The 23,668-nt window shown below is 28.1% G+C and overlaps 2 protein-coding genes across 2 annotated transcripts; both read left to right on the forward strand.

Moving 5' to 3' along the window:
• Window positions 1–8,741: 8,741 nt before the first annotated feature.
• Window positions 8,742–10,218, forward strand: LOC128959256 (translation initiation factor IF-2-like). Its single transcript, XM_054305193.1, has 2 exons — window positions 8,742–8,846; window positions 9,775–10,218. The coding sequence occupies exons 1-2, from the start codon at window positions 8,742–8,744 to the stop codon at window positions 10,216–10,218; spliced, it is 549 nt and encodes a 182-aa protein (XP_054161168.1).
• A 4,641-nt stretch (window positions 10,219–14,859) lies between these two features.
• LOC128959257 (uncharacterized) lies at window positions 14,860–21,763 on the forward strand. Its single transcript, XM_054305195.1, has 9 exons — window positions 14,860–15,011; window positions 15,091–15,117; window positions 15,189–15,431; window positions 15,507–15,723; window positions 17,018–17,184; window positions 17,292–18,726; window positions 20,091–20,240; window positions 20,330–21,039; window positions 21,102–21,763. The coding sequence occupies exons 1-9, from the start codon at window positions 14,927–14,929 to the stop codon at window positions 21,761–21,763; spliced, it is 3,696 nt and encodes a 1,231-aa protein (XP_054161170.1). The 5' UTR covers window positions 14,860–14,926.
• Window positions 21,764–23,668: the final 1,905 nt, after the last annotated feature.

Here is a 23,668-nt window from a genome sequence, read left to right on the forward strand (position 1 = left end):
TATAGTTGTGAAATACTATGAAAATAAGTTAAAATAATTGATTATGTGATCTACATGACAGTCACCAGATGCCGATGCTGTTGTCGCCTACCCGACCCGATCCAACGAGATCTACTACGAACTGACAACCCCGAACTGTCCCAGAAAGCCCGACTCCAGGCTCACGCCGATTTTGGTGAACAATGTCACTGTAAAGGAGCCGTCATTGTTACCGGTGTTTTCGAATCGACCGAAGACCGGGTCATCACTGCCCAAGATCTGGCCGTTCAGGACGGATCGTCGGCTGCCAATGTCCAGAACTGGTACTACAGGCAGTGCCCTATAGATCGTGCCTCAGGTCAACCTCAATCATACGCTTGCAAACGATCTCTGATAGAAGATTCGTATTTCAATCAAATGATTGACGATATTAAGTACAAAAATGTCGGAAAACAGTTTAAAAAAACCGCGACATCGAAAGCAGCGATGGCTTTGAAAGTCGCTCTGTATGAACACCTGGACATCGATTCCACGGCTGATAACCAAAACCAAAATCAGATCCGTCTGGCCGCTCAGTACTCGTCCCGCATACCCGACATTCAGTTGGCCATCCAGTTGAGATCTAATCACCGGAAGGAACCGTTCGATTTGAACAACATTTCAACATCATATGTCCGATCGATTAATTCATTGTTGTCAAGGTTTGGAAGTTTTCGGTAATTTTTATTACCTGTTACGATGCCTGAGACAAATGTCAATTGATGGAAGATTATGTCCGAGCCATCGACAACATGACCCTATAGATGTCCGAAAGTCCGTCAGTACTTGTTAGCCGAGTGATTGTCCTTCGAAATATTATCTGCCCAATCATATAATTAATTAAAAAAAATGACCAATTACAATATTATCCAGTTTAAAATTATCTACAACATTGCCCTTGGTCACTTTTAAGTCTAACGTATTGTTGACCAGATAATTGAAATTAAAAGCACCTTTGTTTAAGATTCTCACGCAAAATTTTAATGTCGACTAGTTTTTGAAATATTTGAATTTCAATATAAATTATAATATCAAATTACAATAGTATTATTTATATTGTAATTTGATTATTTCGAAAACTATTCGACATACTAAATTTTGTTTTTAAAATTAGTAATATAGTTTAAAAGTTCATCTAATAAATATATACAAGTCATAAATAACGTCAATATAATAATATAAATAATTTTTAGCTTTTAAATTTATAATCAAAATCTATTTATTAAATTGTACTTTAAAAAACAATAATAATATGAGAAAGTTTAACACATTTTTGTATAAATAGTATAAAACTCAGATCACAAATCAATTGTTGGAAAAAACAAAATTAATAATCTAAGAATTCATTAACTGATCAACAAATTAAACTAAATTAAAATTATTTATTTTTTTGCGTAATAACAAAAGATTAATCAATTGCTTCAAAAAATAATAGTTATATTTATCATTTTATTTGTTTTAATTTTTTATAATTAAAAAATTTATTTTGATAAGATTTGTTCAATTTTACTAACAGGAGCTTCAAACATAACATACGCCAAATAACTGACCAAAGTTCCCAATGTTAACCATTGAAAAAATAACAAAAACTTGAATTAAAAAATAATAATTATTATACAAACTGTAATATTAATTTTTTTTTATTTACAAACCACTTCCGTTATATTATAATAAATTGGTTGTTCAGATGAATACATGAAAATCTTGATAATCACAAAATGATAGAGATATATCTGATAGGATAGTCTACTTAACGGTACAAATCCTGGCCACGATAGCAACCGATTAATCAGACCTCCCTGGCCAATGGCACAGCTATACAGAATATAGCCCCAGCCTAGACCAAGTAGTGTGTGATGTAGTGTAGCATATATAACACTGCCAACATTGGCATAACTGTAGCCAATTGTCCAAACATATGGTACCAAATATATGGCCAATATGTTACAAATACATAGCAACCATAGAATTTTATTTATTAACTTTTTTTGCATGTTTAGAAAGTTTTGTTGTTTTTAATTATTATTATTTTTTAAAATTATTTTCAGACAAAAAAAATAATTTAATAAAAAAAATGTTAGTTAATTGATATATAGTTTTTATATACACAAATTTACACAAAAAACACTAGTATTACAGGTTAAAATTTTTATAATTTTGTCTAAATAAATATTGTTAGAATAATTATAAAGTTATAATAAAAGTTTCAAAATAATTTTGTCTAATCATTATAACGAAAAATACGCTATCACTAAAAGTGTATAAGGGTTGCTAACCATTTATGATTTCAGGGGGGGGTATAGGGTGAGATAAGTGTAAAAAAATCCCACTAAACTCCTATTAAATTAGTGTAAATAATCTTAAATAGATTTAGTTAAATATTTTTTCTATTTCCTATACATAAACTATTAATTTGAATTAAACTTAAAATTTTTAGCATATGGTCAAATGACCAAAAATTATAATCTTAGGTGAAATAGAAGGTTTTAACCCAACCCTCCTTTAGAAAATCTGGTTCATATATTTATTGTTTAATAGTTTAAAATTTTATATAATTAGGTATATAATACAACTAACCGGTTTAAATATAAATTTATGTTTAATATATACGTATGCCATTAGTATACCCATATTATATGCACCAAATCGACAGTATGATGTCGAATAAATTTTTACTGTATATATAAATTCTCTAAAAATTATAATAATAATAATAATAAATTAATTAATAATTAAGTATTTTTTTAAATATTTAATTACTTGTGTCTATAGATAAAAACTGGTGGATCGTGATATATGCCTAAATAATATGCGATAACAATCCAACTTATAATTATTGCCAACAAATTTATACCAATACCTAAATATTGTTTTCTATAAATTAATAGATAATTTTTATATCTTAATACAATTCAATAATTATATCATCTAACAGACAGTATTATTTTAACATCTAAAATAAGATATAGGAGACCTGCAATAAATTTTTTTGTAAGTTTTCTTGAACATAGATAAAATGGCGGCCAAAGTTACCAAAATTAGGTAAAATTTGTTTGTTATATATTTAAATAAAGCAACAAAATCAGATATAAGAAATCAGCATTAAAATTTTGATATCTTTTCAGGAACATAGATAAAATAGCGGCGAAAGTAAAAAAAATTAAGTAAAAATTTTACATTTAAAAATTACATTTCTAAAAATAAGATATAATAGTGCATTTTTAATTTTTTTAAAATAAAGGCCAAAATATAAAAAAAATATTTAAGTAAACGTTTAGAATTGTATAAAGCATTAAAAATAATATATAATAGAATTTCAAAAAATGGCGGCAAAATATAAATAATTAAATGTATGGTAATGTATGGTATAATATGGTAATGTATGGTATAATATGGTAATGTATGGTAATGTAAGGTAATGTATGGTTATGTATGGTAATGTATGGTAATGTATGGTAATGTATGGTAATGTATGGTAATGTATGGTAATGTATGGTAATGTATGGTAATGTATGGTAATGTATGGTAATGTATGGTAATGTATGGTAATGTATGGTAATATATGGTAATGTATGGTAATGTATAGTAATGTATATTAATGTCAGGGTTAAGCAAGGTTTTGGATTTTAGGGGGGTAGACCGGGGTAAAATTTACTAAATTCTCGAAAAATCTTGCGGGGTATTGGGTGGGGTAAGATTTTTATTGCATTTTTAAACGGCATTTTTTCAAAAATCCAAAATCAAGGGAGGTAATTTTCCCTAACTCCTTACAAATAGGTAATTTTTAATTTTTTAGTTTAATCTTTTAATTAAAATTATGTTATTTTTAGATGAGTTTTAACGTTATTTTAACTTTTTTACTTATTTTTAATCAATAATTAGATTTATATAACTTTTAAAAACGTAAAAACACATACTAAAATAGTTTTAATCTGCGTCTTCGGCGTCGAATTTTTTTTTTGGGGGGGGGGGTCATTTCTCCTCTTTTTTAAGCGACAATTTTTCCAATTTGGTAAAAAAGTCTGGGGGGTAAAATCCCAAATTCTCTATCTTAAGGGGGTATTTTGGCTCTACCCCCTTACTTAACCCTGGTTAATGTATTTTAATGTATGTTAATGTATTCTAATGTATGCTAATGTATGCTAATGTATGCTAATGTTTGTAATTCTGAATCATTTAATATCCAAAATGATTATAGTGTTCTTATTGTGTTATGCTAAATCATTTGATACCTCATATGACTATAGTTGAGTTTATTTTGTTACACTGAATCATGTGATATCCCTATTGACTATAATTGTTTATTTTGTCATGCTATATGATACTCCACATGACTATAGTTGTGTTTATTTTATCACACTAAATCATTTGATACCCTACATGACTATAGTTGCGTTTATTTTGTTCCATCAACGTTTGTTTCTGGCAATGCTCATTACATTTTATCTGGTTTATTTTAAAAATATGGTTTTTTCATTAATTATTTGTAGTTAATTATTCTCTCTGATTCAATTTGAATCAATTATGATTGCAATAAATGACTTTATTAATGTATAATTGTTACTGTATTTTTGTATCTTAACATTAGATGTATGTATGTTTTTGGTTAAATATGCAATTATACTACAAATTTTAGTTGAATACTTTACTTAATTTGTTTGCATCCTAATAATATGGTAAATATTGGTGACACTAAAAATAGTTGCATATCAGCTGATAGATACCATGTATGTTCCAAACACTAATTTTAATTTTAGAATTGATTTTATTATTATTTTTTACAAATATATATATATATATACATTATAAAACTAAACAAAAACTACATAAATAAATTTTCAAGCTTATAACTAGAACAACTAACTGTTTTATTTTTAAATTATATGAAAATCACACATTATTTTTACTATTGATAACTTGTTTGTCCATTTTATAGACGCTCAACTTGATTTTATTGGTTTATTAATTAATTGAATTTAAATCTTATTTTAATTAATTAAAATCATTTAAGAGACAGATTTAGTCCATATTTGTGTCAATTTGTTGGACAAACAAAAGTTATTAAAGATAAAACTAATTTAATAAATCTTATTTAATTTAATATTTAATTATAAAACTATTGATAATTAAATTAATTAATTTGAATGAATTTTTGTTTAAAAAAATTATAAATAAATCTATCAATAAATTAAATATTATTATTACATACCGGTGTATATATAAAATTATTAATATACAATAGTTGTGTCCAGAAATTTTGATGACATGTTAGCACTGATTCTTCTACATACCGGTGCCAAATGGGACCACTAGTTAGCGGTTCGACAACAATTGAAAAACCAATCACTGCCAACACCGATGGCGTTAATCTCAAGTATCGATGAAATATTTTTTAAAAAATATTATATTTTCTAATCGACTCTAATTTATTGACTTCTCTGATAGTATTATAAGCGCACAAAAATCCGGACATAACTAGAAACTCGTCGACACTATTGCTTGAATTAATTATTAGTTGCATCAAAATATTTTCATTTAATAGATTGATATTTAGAAAATTTACTATATTTAAGAAAAAAAACAAAATAATTTTATTTAAAAAAAAACAAAATAATTATATTTAAAAAAAACAAAATAATTATATTTAAAAAAAACAAAATAATTATATTTAAAAAAAACAAAATAATTATTATTTTACAATTAATTTTTTATTTATTATTACCAATTGGTTGAATAGTAGTAAGCAGTAAATTACTATGAAACAATATAATTGTACAGGTTGATAAAAATCGAAAACCATGAAAACAATTAATACTGTTTTGTTGTTGTTGTTGTTGTTGTTGTTGTTGTTGTTGTTGTTGTTTTTGGCTACCAGTGCTCAACAATTGACGGCTATTTGTAGAAATTGAAAAAGCCAACAAACATCGAAACCATTTTGATTTGACTGATATTAGATAATAATAATTGTTAGTTTTATTTTATTTTATTTTTTTAAATCAATATATTATTTAATATATATACATATTAATACTACTATATCCTGTTTATATTACCTAATTTATTGAATTTAAAAAAAATAAAATAAATTAAACTAACAGTTATTTTTATCTAAGACCAGTAATTATAATTAATAAATAAACTCTGAAAAAATACATTAAAATTATTTTTGTTTATAATTAATATATTCTATTATATTATTTAAAAAAAATTATAAATGTATATAATATAGTATTATTAATATAAATCACAAATATATAAAATCATTATATATTCATCTATTAAAAATTTTATTCTAGATTATTATTATTTTATTAATATTATAAAATTAAATTCAAAATACCACTTACTTTCTTGTTTATTGTAAACGTCAATAATAGTTGATATTATTGTTAATAAAGCAATTACAGAAAAGACACATCTTTAATAAATAAATAAATAAAATAAAATAAAATTATATTTTTAATAAATTAATTTAACCCAACATCAAAAAATTAATGCTAACATAATAAATATGTGAAACCATTGAAACGGATAATATTTATTTTCACCACAATTTTCAATAGATAAGTCAATACCAGTTGTTTTTAAAACTATTTTTAACAATAAAATTATAATATAATTATTAAAGTAGAAAATTAAATAAATTTAGAATAAATAATAAAAAAAAATTAAAAATAATTACATGATTTTAATATGTTATCTAAATCTTGTTTATTGCAAACATTAGGTATACAAATACCAAGTGATGGTGACATCAGCACATCCATTGACTTTTTAAAATAATTATAACCAATAATAATAATAAATTCATAACTCGTTTTTCAATCAATTTAATAATAATTAATAATTTATTGTTCTTTATTATAAATAATCTTATTATTATTTGTTTAAAACTAAATTTATAATTATAGCTATTTGTAAAAAATAATTTACCTTAATATCTTGTGGTTTCAAAAAATAGTTTATCGGCATATTTAGTGTACAATATTGACCATTAAATTTTGATAATTGATTATCTAATAAAATCTCGGCCTTTAAATCCAAACATTCACTGTATTGACCCATAAATTGATAGTTTCCACTCATAATACCGGTGCCGATGACTGCACTCGAATCGATCACTAGTTTTTATTAAAAAATAAATAAATAAATTTTTATTAGTGATTTAATAACATTTTTTAAACATACATTTAATTAGTTCAGTAGAGTTGCTATTTTTAACCAAATAGTTGAGTACTTGTTTGCATTTTTGACTTAAACTACTATCAGTTTTATTGGATTGAAAATATAATTGTTGTATAAAATCGTGATTTTTTAAAATCAATAAATCAATATTGATGTTACATTGAATCAATTGATTATTATATAAAATTAATAATAGTAATAATACTAATTTTATAAAATTAATAATTTTAACAATCATTTTATAAAAATAATATATTTCTTAAATTTTAAAGCAAATATTAAATAAAATCTATTTAATATTAATATAAAAAGTTAATATTTTTTTAAATTTATATTTACTAATATATTAATATTATAAATACTCTGTTTGCATCCTTATAAGTAAAAAAAGTTAATAAAATTGTTACTGAAATTAACACTAAATTTCTTATAACGCTGACGCTAAATGATATGTGTTTTATTAGTATATACTGTTATAAACTGGTGGAGGTGCCTATCGTTCCCAACGATTCGGATTTCACTAAAAACAAAAGTCATTGTAATTGTAATCAATAAATAAAGACAACAAAAGAGTAAAATCAGTATTAACTTAGAGATTGAATTGATACACATCTATCGTAAAAAGAGATCAATTAACGTTTAATAATGTCAACCAAATTTAATAACAGCTGACAGACTAAATGGATAAAAAACTTTTAAAAACAGGACTTTAAAAATTGAAAGATAAATTTGACAAGCAAGAGTAGGCAAGTATTGCGTTTGGTGATTTTAGAACTTGAACTTTGGATTTCAAACAGCCGACCGCAACGGTCCAGACAATTGAAACAACAGACAAAGTTCAAAAAGGACCGCCATAATTGGACAAAAAGTCTCGCTTTAACAAAACCAAAGCACATTCTTCTCAGTGTCCGGTATGCAAACTTTTTGGCAGAAAAGAGATGCACTGGAAGCAAGACTGTCCCGACTGGGCTATCGTCTCAAATCTCAAGACCACCCAAGCATCGACTTCAAGCTCTTCCCGTTCCGGCTAAAGAGAGTGCTTTGAAGTGGTTAAGGCCATCGAGCACTTTCATGTATACCTCGACGGCACCAAATTTCAAGTGATCACACACTGTTCCTGTCTGAAATGGTTGTTCACACTCGACTGTTCCGATGGTCGATCCGGTTGAGCACTTTTGATTTCACAGTCAAACCTAGACCGGGATCAACGAATCACGTCGCAGATGTACTCAGTCGCAGCCCAATGAGTTTCTGAACAAACGGTGTGTGCGAATGCGTGAACGGATCCATTGTCACTGCACTCCGCACTAAATTGATCAACAGTCCGAAAACCAGATGGTCATCGCTGTTGATAAACGTTGTCCAAAACTTTAACGACACCATCAGTGACAGCACCGGATTCCTTCCAAGATTGTTTCAGTTCGGCCACTATACAATGATTCAATTTAATATAATTTTTTTAAATCTATAATTTAATGAATACCTTAAGTTTATTAGGTGACAGTTGTGCTTGAACAGAAACTTTGTGTAAAGCATATATGGATCAACTGGTGATCACAACATTAGCTCTCAGTGCTGAATATAACTTGACTATTAAAGCACCGATACCAGCACACGATCCCGTAACCAATACTACTTTTCCGGTAAAATTTCGTGAGTTTCGCACTTCATCGTATAAAATCATTTAATGACATTTTTTTATTTATTAGTGTTTTAAAAATTGATATCACTAGTTGTTAAGGGCAATTTTTTAATAAAATAAAGTTGTAATTGTGACCGTGGATGAGATAATGAATGAGTGGACACAACCAATGATGAGTAACAAAAAATTTATTGTTTATAAAATTATAAAATTAAAATAATTGATTAAATGATTAAAATTGATTGTCGTTTTTGTGTTGAGTTTTGATGGCAGATATCAATCAATAGATTGATTTAATGATTGAAAAGAAGGGAAGTGATTGAAGAAAGTCTAGTCCGGAGACTGAATGTGAGAGCGATGTGGAAGAGAAAGAAAACATGGCTGACCTCCACTTAAATTGTGGAGGACCTAAAGAGTCAGCCAATGAGAGTGACTGAGAGATAGTGTTTCCTTGTGCTGTCAAAGGTGACCATCTCGTGGTTACATAATTATAAATTTTATGAATATATATATATGTATATTAGTAATTATTATTATGCGTTTTCTAACAAGTATGTTTATGAGTATTTATAAGTCACCATGATTATTAAATTAAATTAATTTATTTATGTCATTAGTTTTTTTTATTCTGGAAATATTTCAAACATTTTCAACTGGTTTAAACCAGTATTTTAAAACATATATTCAATAAATAATTTACACTTGTTTATTTAACTACAATATTGAATATGTGTAAATAATAATTTGCAATACAATGAATTGCATTTATATTAACATTAAATTTTTTATTTAACCATATTATATATATAATGTAGGGGAAGTGGGTATATTACGGGTATCTAATCTTGTCTAACCTTACTTATGTAAACCAAACACTCGGCAATACACCACTTACCTTACGGTTTTGACTCTTTTAGTGATAATTTAAGTCACCTAAGGGTCCCAGACCCGTCAAGGGTCACAGACCCGTCAAGGGTCACAGACCCGTCAAGGGTCACAGACCCGTCAAGGGTCACAGACCCGTCAAGGGTCACAGACCCGTCAAGGGTCACAGACCCGTCAAGGGTCACAGACCCGTCAAGGGTCACAGACCCGTCAAGGGTCACAGACCCGTCAAGGGTCACAGACCCGTCAAGGGTCACAGACCCGTCAAGGGTCACAGACCCGTCAAGGGTCACAGACCCGTCAAGGGTCACAGACCCGTCAAGGGTCACAGATCCGTCAAGGGTCACAGACCCGTCAAGGGTCATAGATCCGTCAAGGGTCACAAACCCGTCAAGGGTCACAGACCCGTCAAGGGTCACAGACCCGTCAAGGGTCACAGACCCGGAGTTCTCATAATAAAAATATTTACTTACGTAATAGTTGTTTAACGTCCGCGTGGTTATGGATGTATTCTTAAGGCGTCCCTTTAGATGTCCAACGATTGGTCCGCGTAGATAGAATAAACACACAAAGTAATATGCAAATACTTTTATTAATTTACTTTAAAAGTAATACACGAGGTATGACTCCAAAGAGAGAACTGATTTTGGTGTTTGAGAGACACCTCTATTTATACTAAAGTGTACGTGAGGAGAAAGTGTGTCACATTGAGTCAGGATTTAATCACTATTAAAACTGGGAGTTTACTATTTAATTTTTTCTATAACATTTTAGTGCATTATTTTAACACTGTATTCAACACAAAATATTGAATAAAATTTCGTTAAAAACAAGGTGTTTACCTTTAGGTTTCTGTATAACATTTTAGTGCTGTTATAAATTTTTAACAAATAAAAATAAGAATTTTTGAAATAATTTTTCAGAGTAAAACATATAAAATACCCTTACAATATATTTTAACTATGTATTTTATCCTTGACTTCAATATAAAATTATTTAATGTTGAAATATTAGTGTATATAAGCATTTGTTTAATATAGGGAAAGTTTTCAATAATTTAGCTTATGTAATAATTATGTTTTTAATTATTTAAATAAAAACAAAACTTATTTAATAGTTAAATATTTTGCTGATTTGACCCACTATTGCATTTCCGCCCCTTCAAGTCTTCATCTGTCCTCAGATGTGTAAAATTAGTAACACTAATAACTCATGTACACATTAGTTTACAAATTTTGTATTTATAAAATATTACTATAAAATCCCTTCACCTTAAAAAAATGCATGCATTATATAAACTTAAATCTATAAAATACCAATAAACCATGCATTATAATAAATTTTAATCGTTGTCCGTTTTCTGATCATCATTGTGCTTTGTTTCTTTTTCCGTGTTATCATCTATTTCATCGTCCAGTTGATTTTCATTGTCATTTTGTGTAGTAATATGTTTAGCATTGTTACTATCTACTTCATCAATGCCGTTCAATTCAGGAATTGTTTCATTGTTCCATTTTCTTAATCGTCTTATATGTACATTCTTAAACTTTTTCTTGGATTATGTACACTTTGGACAGTGTATACAAGTGGAATGTGCCGCGTAATTATCTTATAAGGGCCAATATATTGGCTTAGTAATTTCGTACTAAGACCAATCTCTCTGTGAGGAATATGTAGTGACACTAAGTCACCCTCCTCAAATACTACATCGCGATGTTTAGCATCATAACGGAATTTACCATCATTATGAGCCTCTATAATTCTCATTTGAACCAATCTTCTTGTTTCCTCCATATATTTTAAATAATTAGTACCAAATGCAAAGTCACGCGGTAGATCATAAGATACGTCAATTGGTACTTTTTGTTCTCTTCCATATAGTAAAAAAAGGAGAAACTTTGGTAGCTTTATGATTACTAACGTTATACGAGAATGTTACTTTGGGTAATTACTGATCCCAATTGGTAACATTATCTTGAACATAATGTTTAAGCATCATAGCTACAGTCCCACATGCTTTTTCTGCAGTTCCATTCGATTGTGGACTATATGGTGTGGTTTTCACATGTTTGGAGGCTGTCAACTTAAAGACTTCTTCCATAAAGTCTGATATAAAGTATCTGGCATTATCTGTTCACTTTTTTAATGGCGCCGTGTCTTGCCAGAACTTCACCAACAAACCATTTCGCTATAGTAATGGCTTGTACATTTTTCACTGCCTTTGTTTCCATCCATTTTGTAAATAAGTCAATCATTATTATAATGTATTTACTGCCTTTTGACGTCGGAGAGAGAGGCACAAGTATGTCTACTCCGACAATTTCAAATGGTTCATTGGCGTCGATAGGCTGCAGCATTCCTTTCTCGACTATTGTCGACCTTATTCAACTGACATGACTCACAGTTGTTAACGTATTTTCTGATTGACTTTTCACAGTGAGGCCAGAAAAATCTCTCTTTGATTTTTCCATATGTCTTTTCAAATCCTAAGTGAGCTCCGGACAACTCATTGTCATGTAAATCTTGTAGGATTTGTCGTCTTAATTCTTTAGGAAGGCATAACTGTAGCCTCCTATTTCTATTATCATCATAACTTATCCTATATAGAATTTCATTTTCAATAATGAATTTGCTTAAGCTTTTACTTTGTTGATTATTTTTTATTTTCTCTTTTAATTCTTTACACCATTTATCACTATCTTGTTTCTCTATTATGTTTATTGTAGGATTTATTAGTACGGGTATTACTGGTTCCCAATCGTCTGGTTTCTCGTATGGATATCTTGACAATGCATCAGCATTGTTATGTAATTTTCCTTTCTTATATTTCACTTAAAAGTCATATTCTTCGAGTATTGTTCTCCAATGCATTAATCTTCTGTTTGGGTTTTTCAAATTTCTAATATATTGTAGTGGATTATGGTCACTGTATACAACAAAATGCTCGCCATATATGTAATGTCGATACCGTTCGACAGCCCATACTATAGCTAAACATTCTTTTTCTGTGATACCATAGTTTAATTGTGCACTATTAAACATTTTACTGTTGTAACTGATGACTACATGTTTTCCGTTTTGAATCTGTCCTAGTATTGCTGACATGCCATAGCCACAGGCATCAGTAAATATTTCAATGGGAGCCCCTTCTTGATATTGTGCCAGTATTGGGGCAGTAATTAATCTATTTTTAAGTTCATCAAACGCTTTTTGACATTTAATATCCCAGTTAAATTTGACGTCTTTGCGCAACAGGTTTGTTAATGGTTCAGCTATAAAAGCATAGTCTTGTACAAATACTCTATAGTAATTCGCTAGTCCTAGAAAGCTTTGTACGTTGGATTTTACGTGGAATTTATAAGGGAACTTAAAGAAATTTATCGAATTTACATGGGAATATTCGGGAATTTAAGGAAATATTAGGGAATTTTCTCTTGACACCCCCTTGATTTTGGATTTTTGAAAAAATTGCCGTTTAAAAATGTAATAAAAATCTTACCCCACCCAAGAATTTTCGAGAATTTTGTAAATTTTGTCTCTGTCTACCCCCCTAAAATCCAAAACCTTGCTTAACCCTGGTATTCAATGTATTTTTCATTTTAAACATTAACTGTACAAAATCATCGTAGTGTTTAAAAATATTTATATTTTAGTTAAAATTTTCATGTCTTATAAAAATGTTATATTTGTTATAATCATTTATAATTTATTATTTTTATTATAATATAACGTTGTAGGGACCAACTATTAATTTACCTATGAAAGCATTTGATAAATATTGTGATTAATAAATTATTTTGTTTGTAAAACAATTTTATTTATTTAAAATATAATAATAATAATAATTTTTAATGTTACGATCTGATATCTATAAAATATAAATTATATCAATTATTTTTAACTATTAAATCAGTTGAAACTATTAACTTTATATTTTTAAAATTAAAAACTATTTATTAATTAAATTTAATTTCAGTATTATAAATAATTATTTATATATATATATATATATATAAAGTTAATAAATTCTAATTTTTTAATAGAATAGGTTTTATTAAATATAATTTATTATTTTATAAATATTTATTAATTTAATATGTAGTTCTATTAAATAAATTCAAGTAATATATACACAATAAAAAATAATATTTGTTAAATCATTGTTAAGTAGAAAATAATAAGTTTAGACAAAAAACAGACATCGTTAAAACAGTTTTTCAATGAAAATAAAACATTAACTTGTTTTTTAAATTTTAATAACTATAAAAATTAAGTATAAGGCAGTTGAAAATGCTAGTAATAATTTTTTTATATTAGCTTTTAAAAATTAAAAATTATTATTATTTTTTAATTTCTAAAACTTTAAAACTATGTTGTCTATAGTATCTTTATTTAATAGAAATTTTGATATAAATTAAAAAGCTAAATAACATAATTAATTTCTTAAATATAGTTTATTGTTTTTACTTAAATAATAAATTAATTTTTAGTTTAATATGTTTTTAAAAATTCTATATCTTATGTTTTATAGTTTATTAAAATAAAATTAAATATATTTGGTTATTAACATAATATCAACGTATAAATATATTTGCCACTTTAAGCGCCCATAGATTTTAGTAAACACATTTTTTTTTAAAAATTTGTTTAAAAATAAATATGTTAATTTATATTAGGGTTCATAATACTGTATTATATTTCCCTCATCATATCATACAAATTAAATTACCTTTAAATTTTATTTGAAATATTTTAATATAGGCTTAGGGATTTTATTAAGTATTTTATTAGTGAACTTTACACAACTTTACTTATTTTGAAATCATTACAAACACTAGTTTCTAATAAAAAAATTTATTTGAATATTTAATAATTACAATTCAAAATTTATTGATTAGTAATTATTATTGATAAGTAAAATTTAAAGTAATACAATTGAAAATAACAAGGATAAATTATTTATGTCAAACTTTCTATGTCAATGTCAATTACTAAACAATTTTCAATTAAAAAAATAAATATCATCGTAAATTTTATTATAAATTACAATTGCTTTAAAACTACTAATTTTTATTATTACTAAAACTTTTATATATATATAAATATTAGTTTATTAGATTTCTAGGTTTAATTAATACACAACTTAACTAATAAATACTTTTAGATATATTGTATAGAATTTTTATAAAAATTAAAATGTTATCAAAAGTTTTAATATTTATATTATTAATTAATATAGATTTTGTTGTTTTTTCTGAATCAATAGAGAAAACAATTCAAGGTTTGTATATTATTAATAATAAAAAAAATATTTTGATTTAAAAAATTAATTAAACTTTTTTATAATTAACAAATTTTAGGACATTGTACCAAATTTGAAGATTTAGGTAAAATAATTTAACTAAAAGGTGATAATGATTTATAAAAAAATTTTGTTTAATAAAATTTATTTCAATAGCCATAACTCCAATGCAATACTCTGAATGTACTTTTTTGAATTTGTTTGAATGTATCAGTGATGCGGACAGTAGTGTAGACATTGTTGAGATATTGATGCCCGAAGTTATCAACAATACTATGACATGTAATGGTATTATAACCGACAACCATAAGGACAATCCGTTTGATTTGGTGTTAAGTAATGGCGAAATACATAAAGTTGTTTATAGCAAATATAATCTTATTGTAACTATAATTGACGGTAAGTTTTTTTTTTAAAAACTATTTATACTATACTTTATATTAAACTATAACAAACAAACAAACAATATAATAGGTGATACCTACTATCGTGAAGTTGGACTATTCAATGATGGTCCCTGTGCTGGATCTAAACTACAAGGTTGGTCCATATATTTGCCACCCGAAGGCCAATGTATAACCAAACCGATGACCACTTCAAAGCCACTGTTCGAGCACTTGAAGATTACCGGCAACTGTAAGGCCACTTGTAGTGGACGTACGCTTTTTTCATACAAACCTGGAATTGTACCGTAATTATTGTTTTTTTTGTTTGAAAATAAGCTAAAGTTATTTTCAAAAAAAAATTAAAAATCTAAAAAATCTAATTTGTAATGTGAAATTAATTAAATAAAAGTTATTTTATTGTAAAAAATAATTAAATTTGATAAATTAATCTTGTACATTCTTATATGAAAAACAATTTTTTTAACTATTAACATAATTTGATAATTTTTTTGAAATTAAGCTAAAGTAGTAAATAGATTAAGTAACTTTATAAAGTATTATTATTATTATTTTAATATTTAAATTTCAAATATATATTGTTAATGTATATGTTAACTGTACACCTGTATATTTAGCTACAGTAATGTATAAATAAATAGAGAGAGAGAGAGAGAGAGAGAGAGAGAGAGAGAGAGAGAGAGATTTCGTGAAAACACTTAAATAACAATTAATAAATACTATTAACATATTTTAATGGGTAGGATATCATTGTTAATATAGTTTTAATATAAGTATCAATTAGAAATGTAAACTGTAAATGTATTGTACGGTTTCGGTTCGGTATTTTTTATTTTTATATAATACAGTATTTACATGTATAATACAAAAATTATTTTTTAAAATTTCATTTAATTGTTATTTAATGAAATAGAAATAAGATATTATCTAAATGCGAACGTTCTTAAAGTCTCTACCCACCCACTCCCCCTCGTTCGCAAAAGTACGCTTTGGCTAGCCCCCCCTCCCCTCCCCTCCCCTCCCCTCCCCTCCCCTCCCCTCCCCTCCCCTCCCCTCCCCTCCCCTCCCCTCCCCTCCCCTCCCCTCCCCTCCCCTCCCCTCCCCTCAAGTGCGAACGTAATATGTGAACCACGCCTAAAGTGTTTTCTATACACTTGTGTTTCTTTTGAAATACATTACAGTTTAATATATGTTAATAGTATTTATTAATTATTATTTAAATGTTTTCATTAAATATACTGTTTTCTAGACATACATTAACAGTTATAACATTGTTTTATAGATTTTTTTTGAATAATGATTTGCAAAATATTATTATTTTTTTAAATACTAACTAACATTATAAATGTTTTTTTTATTGGTATAATTTTAGTTTACGTATGATACACAAAAAAATAAAGTACAAGAAATACATTAAACACAATCTACTGAAAATTTATTAAATTAAAAAAATAAGTTTTAATTTATAAAAACAAAAATATTTTCATTAATTAAAATTTTTAAAAAAATGTATTCTATGCTAAAATTGTTATATTTATTATTGACAATAGTTAGTAAAAAACAAATAATTGAATCAAACAGTGTTGATAACATCATTGAAGATATTAATAATAAATATTATGATTATATTGTAGTCGGTTCGGGAGCTTCGGGTACAACAGTGGCCGCCCGGTTGGCTGAAAATAGCCAAACAAGTGTATTATTGTTGGAAGCGGGCGGCAAACAAAACTTATACAATGATATTCCGGGTAATAATAATAAAAAATAATTAATTACTAAATAAATAATACTATTAATAAATCAATCTATAAATATAATTAAACATAAATTTTTAATAATAAAATTTTTTAATTAGCATTTGAACCGAAACTAACCGAAACCGACCAAAACTGGAATTATCCTATTGTTAGCCAAAAATATTCATATTTAGGTTATGTAGACAATAGGGTAAACATACCGCAGGGCCGAGTATTGGGCGGATCGACAGCCATTAACTCAATGAACTACTATCGCGAATGTCCCGACTATTACCGATTGTGGTCCGATATAACCGGTCTGAAAGGTTGGACTTTTGACGATGTTTTGCCATTTTTTCTGAAAACCGAAAACAATTTGGACAACAATTTAGTTACCGCTGAGCGCAGTTATCATAGATCTGGTGGACAATTGACAGTAACCACACCTACTATTGATGAAATTTTTAAACATTATATAATTGCATCGGAAAAATTGGGCTACAATTGGACACACATGGATGGTAGGCAACCAATGGGAACAACACTCATCCAAAATACTATCGATGATCAGGGATGTCGTCAATCAATTTCAAAAGTATTTCTCGACGTAAATAAAAATAAAAATTTAAAAGTTTTGGTTAACTCTTTGGTAACAAAAATATTGTTTGACGATAAAAAACGGGCGATCGGTGTTGAAGTACTCGGAAATGATGACCTAAAGCACAATGTTTTTGTCAATAAGGAAGTGATTATAAGTGCCGGTGCTATAGGCAGTCCTCAGCTGTTGATGCTATCGGGTATCGGACCGGCAGATCATTTAAAACAAATGGGTATTCCTCTGGTTTCTAATCTAAAAGTTGGCCATAATATGATTTATTCGCCATTTATTCAAGCGATTCAATTTGATATAATCAATCAATCGCTTGTCGACAAACCATTGGAAACATTTGACAATATTTACAAATTTTTGGTCAACCATTCCGGACCCTTAAGTCAGAATTCATTGGGTGTGACCTGTTTTCCGGAACTGCCATACAATAGCAGTACGTATCCACAACTGAGCAACGGTTGTATATTACTACGAACCGGTTATGTTGGTTCAGATTTTGATACATTAGTTGCCCCATACAAACAACCTGACCGATGGCGCAAATTTTATCGGCCATACCTAAATCGTAGCAGTTTTCCTATTTATGCGACACTGAAACGCGCAAAAAGTACTGGTCGTATACAACTAGCATCGGCTACCGATCCTCGCCAACCACCACTAATTGATCCGTGTCAATTTTGTAATAAAAACGACATTGATGATCTGGTTAAAACATTGAAATTAGCATTGAACATCTACCAAAGCCCGTCAATGCAAAAATATATTCAATTATATAGATATCCGGTTCCCGGTTGTAATCCATGTTCGGACAATTATTTTTGCGACAATTATCTCAAATGTATTATCCAAACAAATACCGATTATGTATCACCGATGGGCGGCTGCCGTATAGGTCTATCACCCGATGATCAAACCGGTGCTGTTGTCGATGAAAATTTCAAAGTGTTTGGTGTTTCAAATTTACGTGTAATTTGTTCGTGTATTATACCGGTACCGACTGAACAGTCGACTGCCATATCGGTAATGATCGGTGAATACGGAGCTTACAAATTGAAAAATACATTATTTTTTACACAATTTAAAAATTGTCATTTTTTTCAATGTGTTTTGTTTGGTAATCATCTAAGCAATAAAAAATTTTAAGTATTTGTATTTTTAAATAATAATATAAATTATTAATTTTTTTAGATTAGCAAAATAATAGTAAAATTATTAAATAAAATTAACAAGATTTCATTAAAATATTACTTAATTGTAAAAATATTTATAATTATTATTAATCGATGTCCATTTAATGAATAGTTAGATTTTTAAAAAAAATATTTTGATAAAAACTTTATCTATAAAGTTAATTAAAAAAAATTTAACTTAATGTTTGCTAGTTTTTATTGCGATAATTTTAAATATTAACTGTACAATAGCATCAATTAAGTGTTCAAAAAATATTTTTATTTTATTTAAAATTTTCATGTCTTAAAAAATGTTATATTTGTTATAATCATTTATATTTTATTATTTTTAATATATTTGTAGGAACCAAATAATAATTTACCTATAAGAGCAATTGATATATAGTGTTTAATAAATTATTTTGTTTTTAAGACAACTTTATTAATTAAAAATATACTTAAAATAAAATAATAATAATAATAATAATAATAATAATAATAATAATAATAATAATAATAATAATAATAATAATAATAATAATAATAATAATGTTATGATCTAATATCTATTAAATATAAATTATATTAATTTTTAAACTATTAAATCAATTGAATTGAACTAACTTTATATATTAAAAATTGTCAATTATTTTAATAACTTTATTTATTAATTAAATCTTATTTTAGTATTATAAATAATTTATATATATATAAAGTTAATTTTTAATAGAATAAGTTTTATTTAATATATTTTATTATTTTATAAATATTTATAAATTTAATATGTATTTCTATTAATTAAATTCAAGTAATATATACACAATAAAAAATAATATTTGTTAAATCATTGTTAAGTACAAAATAATAAGTTTAGACAAAAAACACACTTATATATAAAATATATAAAATAATAATTTTTTATATTAGTTTTTAAAAATATTAAAATAATAATTTTTTAGATTAGTTTTTAAAAATATTAAAATAATATTTTTTTTTAATTTCTAAAAATTTGAAACTATGTTATCTATAGTATTAATAATTTTTATAACTACAGTACTAATATTTATTTATAAGTAAGTTTTACATTATAAATTTTAGTAAATAATATATCAAATAATTTCATACAAATAAATAAATAGATATTTTACTCGACATTTTGATTATTGGTCAAAACGGGGTATAACTGGTCCGAAACCAGTCATCGGTTTCGGCAATAATCTGCCGCTAATATGGCGCACGCGGGCCGATGTCGATGTCCAGCGTATGAATAAATATGGACACATATATGGGTAACAGTTTATTATATCATAATCATTAGTATTTTAAAACTAATAAAAAATAAAAAATAATATCTATTATCACATTATTATACTTAAAGTTACTTTGACGGCAATCTACCGGTGCTTATGATTGTTGAACCAAATCTCGTCAAACAAATCTTTGTGAAAAATTGGCCAAACTTTATAAATCGGGCAAATCGTGCCGTTTTAAGTACACGACAACATCCTATACTCTGTCACAATATAGATGAAGCTGAAGGTCGGGACTGGAAACGGATCCGATCTATAATGAGTACAGCTTTTACATCGGCAAAGATCAGGTCAATGATGCCAAAGGTTAGACAGTGTTTGAAACAATTGACAACAGTTATGGACAGGTATGCCGCCAGTGGACAGACAATCAATATGAAAGAAATGTTTGAAAACTCAGTGTTGGACACCGTAGCCGCCACTGTCTACTCTATTGACTTGAATTGTGCGGTTACTCCGAACCACCCGTTTATCATAAATATAAATCAGATTTTGAATCCCAAATGGTATCGTACGCTAGCATTGCTTATATTACCGCAGTTTGTCCTTAAGTTGATTGGTGTTAATCTACTGACCGACGAAACGTCCAACGAGTACTTCTTTCAACTGACCCGTCATATTATAAGTCAGCGAAAAGCCAACACTGAGACGGGTGGTAGTAGTGGTGGTAAGCGCTGGGACTTTATTGAGTTGCTTATGGAGGCCCACGCTGTTGAAGACCAGACTATTAATGATAACAATAAAACAGCTGAAGATAACTATAAACTCTATGAAAAGGGTAGGCATTATATTGTAGTACTACTAATGAAATGATTGTATTGTTGTTGTTGTCGATGATAGGTATGACTAAATACTTGACCGACGACGAGGTCATAGCCAACGCCTGGTTTCTGACTGTTGGCGGCTATGGAGTGACAGTTATTACCCTATCGTTTGCAACCTATGAGTTGGCCTGTAATCAAAGTCTTCAGCAAAAACTTTACGATGAGATTAAGACAGTCGTCATCAATAATGACAATGACGACCGACAACTAGATGTCAATCGGCTGCAAAATCTACCGCTACTCGAGGCAGTCGTATGCGAAACACAGCGCTTGCATTCGCCGGCTCTCATTGAAGGCCGGATTGCCGAAAACGACTATCCAATGGACGGCCAACAAACAGGTATAACTATCAAAGCCGGAGAAGCCGTAGAATTTGGCATTTATGCGATGCATATGAATGCCGACTACTATCCAAACCCCGAACACTTCAATGTCGACCGTTTTCTACCGGAAAATCGTAATCAACTGAATTCCTATGCATTTCTACCGTTTGGTTTGGGTCCGCGACAGTGTATTGCCAAACGGTTTGCAATGATTAATATGAAACTAACACTCGCGACATTGGTATTGAAATACCGATTCAATACATGTTCACAAACAGATATACCGCCCAAAGTAATGATAAGTAGTTTTTCAAATAAACCAAAACGTATTAATTTGAAAATTCAAGCTAGATAATTTTCTTAAAATTACACTAAAAACATAATCTAATTTCGTATCGTAAAAATATTGATATCATTAACTTTAAACTTTAATAACTTTTTTATTTTTTAACTTAAATAAACAAATTTGATATCAAATAATAGAGTAATAAATCACAATTAAATTGATATACTAGATGGTCAAAACAATGGTTTAAATAACAAAATATATCAAGGTAAAGTTATAGGTGTTAATAATTTAGGTACAAAAATTATTTTCGTGTTTTTAAAACGCGCGTGATTTCAGACACATTGTTGGGACCAATTGATTCCAATGCATTGTTATTAATTTGAATACACGTAAATAAACAGTAAATGCAGTGATTATCATAAAAATGGTTAAAATACAAGAATTTTCAGATGCAATTCGCCAACAAATGTATGATATGAGAGTCAGCACCGGAAAGTCATACGCAAAAATAGCGGAACTGTTTACAACAACTGATAATACTGTCCGATCAATTGTAAAGAAAGTCGAAAAGTATATATGTAAGTTAAAGATATAAATTAGTTATAAATTTATTGATTTTTGAAAATACTACAACAACAACAAAAATAAAATTTAATTCTAAAATATAAGTTTAAAAGTTTTAATGTTTTTTAAAAATTCTATATTTATTTAATATTTCATTACTCTCTATTTTTATTTAAACTAAAAAAATATTTGCTTAATCATAATGCATACTATAATAACAATATTTAATAATAATTAGAAAATTCATATTAATAAAAATTTTTTGATTTCATTGACATCAAAAAAATAAAGAAATAAAAATTAATTGTTAACTAATAGTCTTCAATAAAATGTTTTGTTTTTATGAATATTTTATTAAGAAAAAAAATAAATATTGTAAGGGAAGTGGGGTTATCACGGGTATATTTTTACTGTGAACACTATGAGTGTTCAGCAACCCGTGATGTAAATCCTACTATTGCTTATATACTAAGCCCTTACTTTGCTTTGCACGTACCAGCATTATCATCTTTATCGGTATGTGGCTTAAGGAGCGAGCGGATCTCCTATCACTGGTTGTGTACAAAGCTATATGTGTTGATTTGTGTAGTATTTAGTCGACCGACTGTTTTAATTTATGCTGTTCCTTGCATAAACTATCCGTATAATACTACCGTACGGATATCCAACTGATTGGTACAAAGTCTAGTTTAAGGTCTGTTTGGTAAACATGTTTTCCTTGATATCTCCATAACCACTTGTCCTACTGGTCTCCAACATGTACCATTGGCATCAGTACATAAAACCGGATTTCCAGTTATCGATGACCTTGACCTTGGACGTGTGACCTTGACCTTGGACGTGTGACCTTGACCTTGGACGAGTGACCTTGACTTTGGACAAGTGACCTTGACCTTGGACATGTGACCTTAACCTCTGACCTCTGACCTCTGACCTCTGACCTCTGACCTCTGACCTCTGACCTCTGACCTCTGACCTTGGTCAGTGGACCAGGTGGACAGTGTAACGGTTGACCAATGTGTCTGGTGACTTATTACTATATCTGAGTTAACCTATCATAGCGCTAACTTTTGCATAGCCTATAATAGGTTACTCAATGATAAGGTTTACTCAACGTCGTCACATGTCAACACTAGTCTTTGGTCGGACCGGTCAGATCCTACCGTGTAGCGGACACAGTACCGGAGTTCCCCTCTAAATAGTATTCGCTTACGTAATTAGTGGTCGACTTCCATCGGCGCGGCGTTCGATAGCTGTCCATTATGTTAACTGTAGCCTGTAGAACCGTTGGGCCTGTAGTGAACCCATATGTGATCCATAATGTCATCCGCGACGTAATCCATGGTTTATTTCCATGACTCAATCCATAATTTTATCCATGATGTAATCGTGGTCAGCTTCCATCAG

The sequence above is a fragment of the Oppia nitens genome, unplaced genomic scaffold (assembly GCF_028296485.1).
Source record: "Oppia nitens isolate AA-2021 unplaced genomic scaffold, nextdenovo-longstitch-racon4-pilon3 scaffold43_pilon_pilon_pilon, whole genome shotgun sequence".
NCBI lineage: Eukaryota > Metazoa > Arthropoda > Arachnida > Sarcoptiformes > Oppiidae > Oppia > Oppia nitens.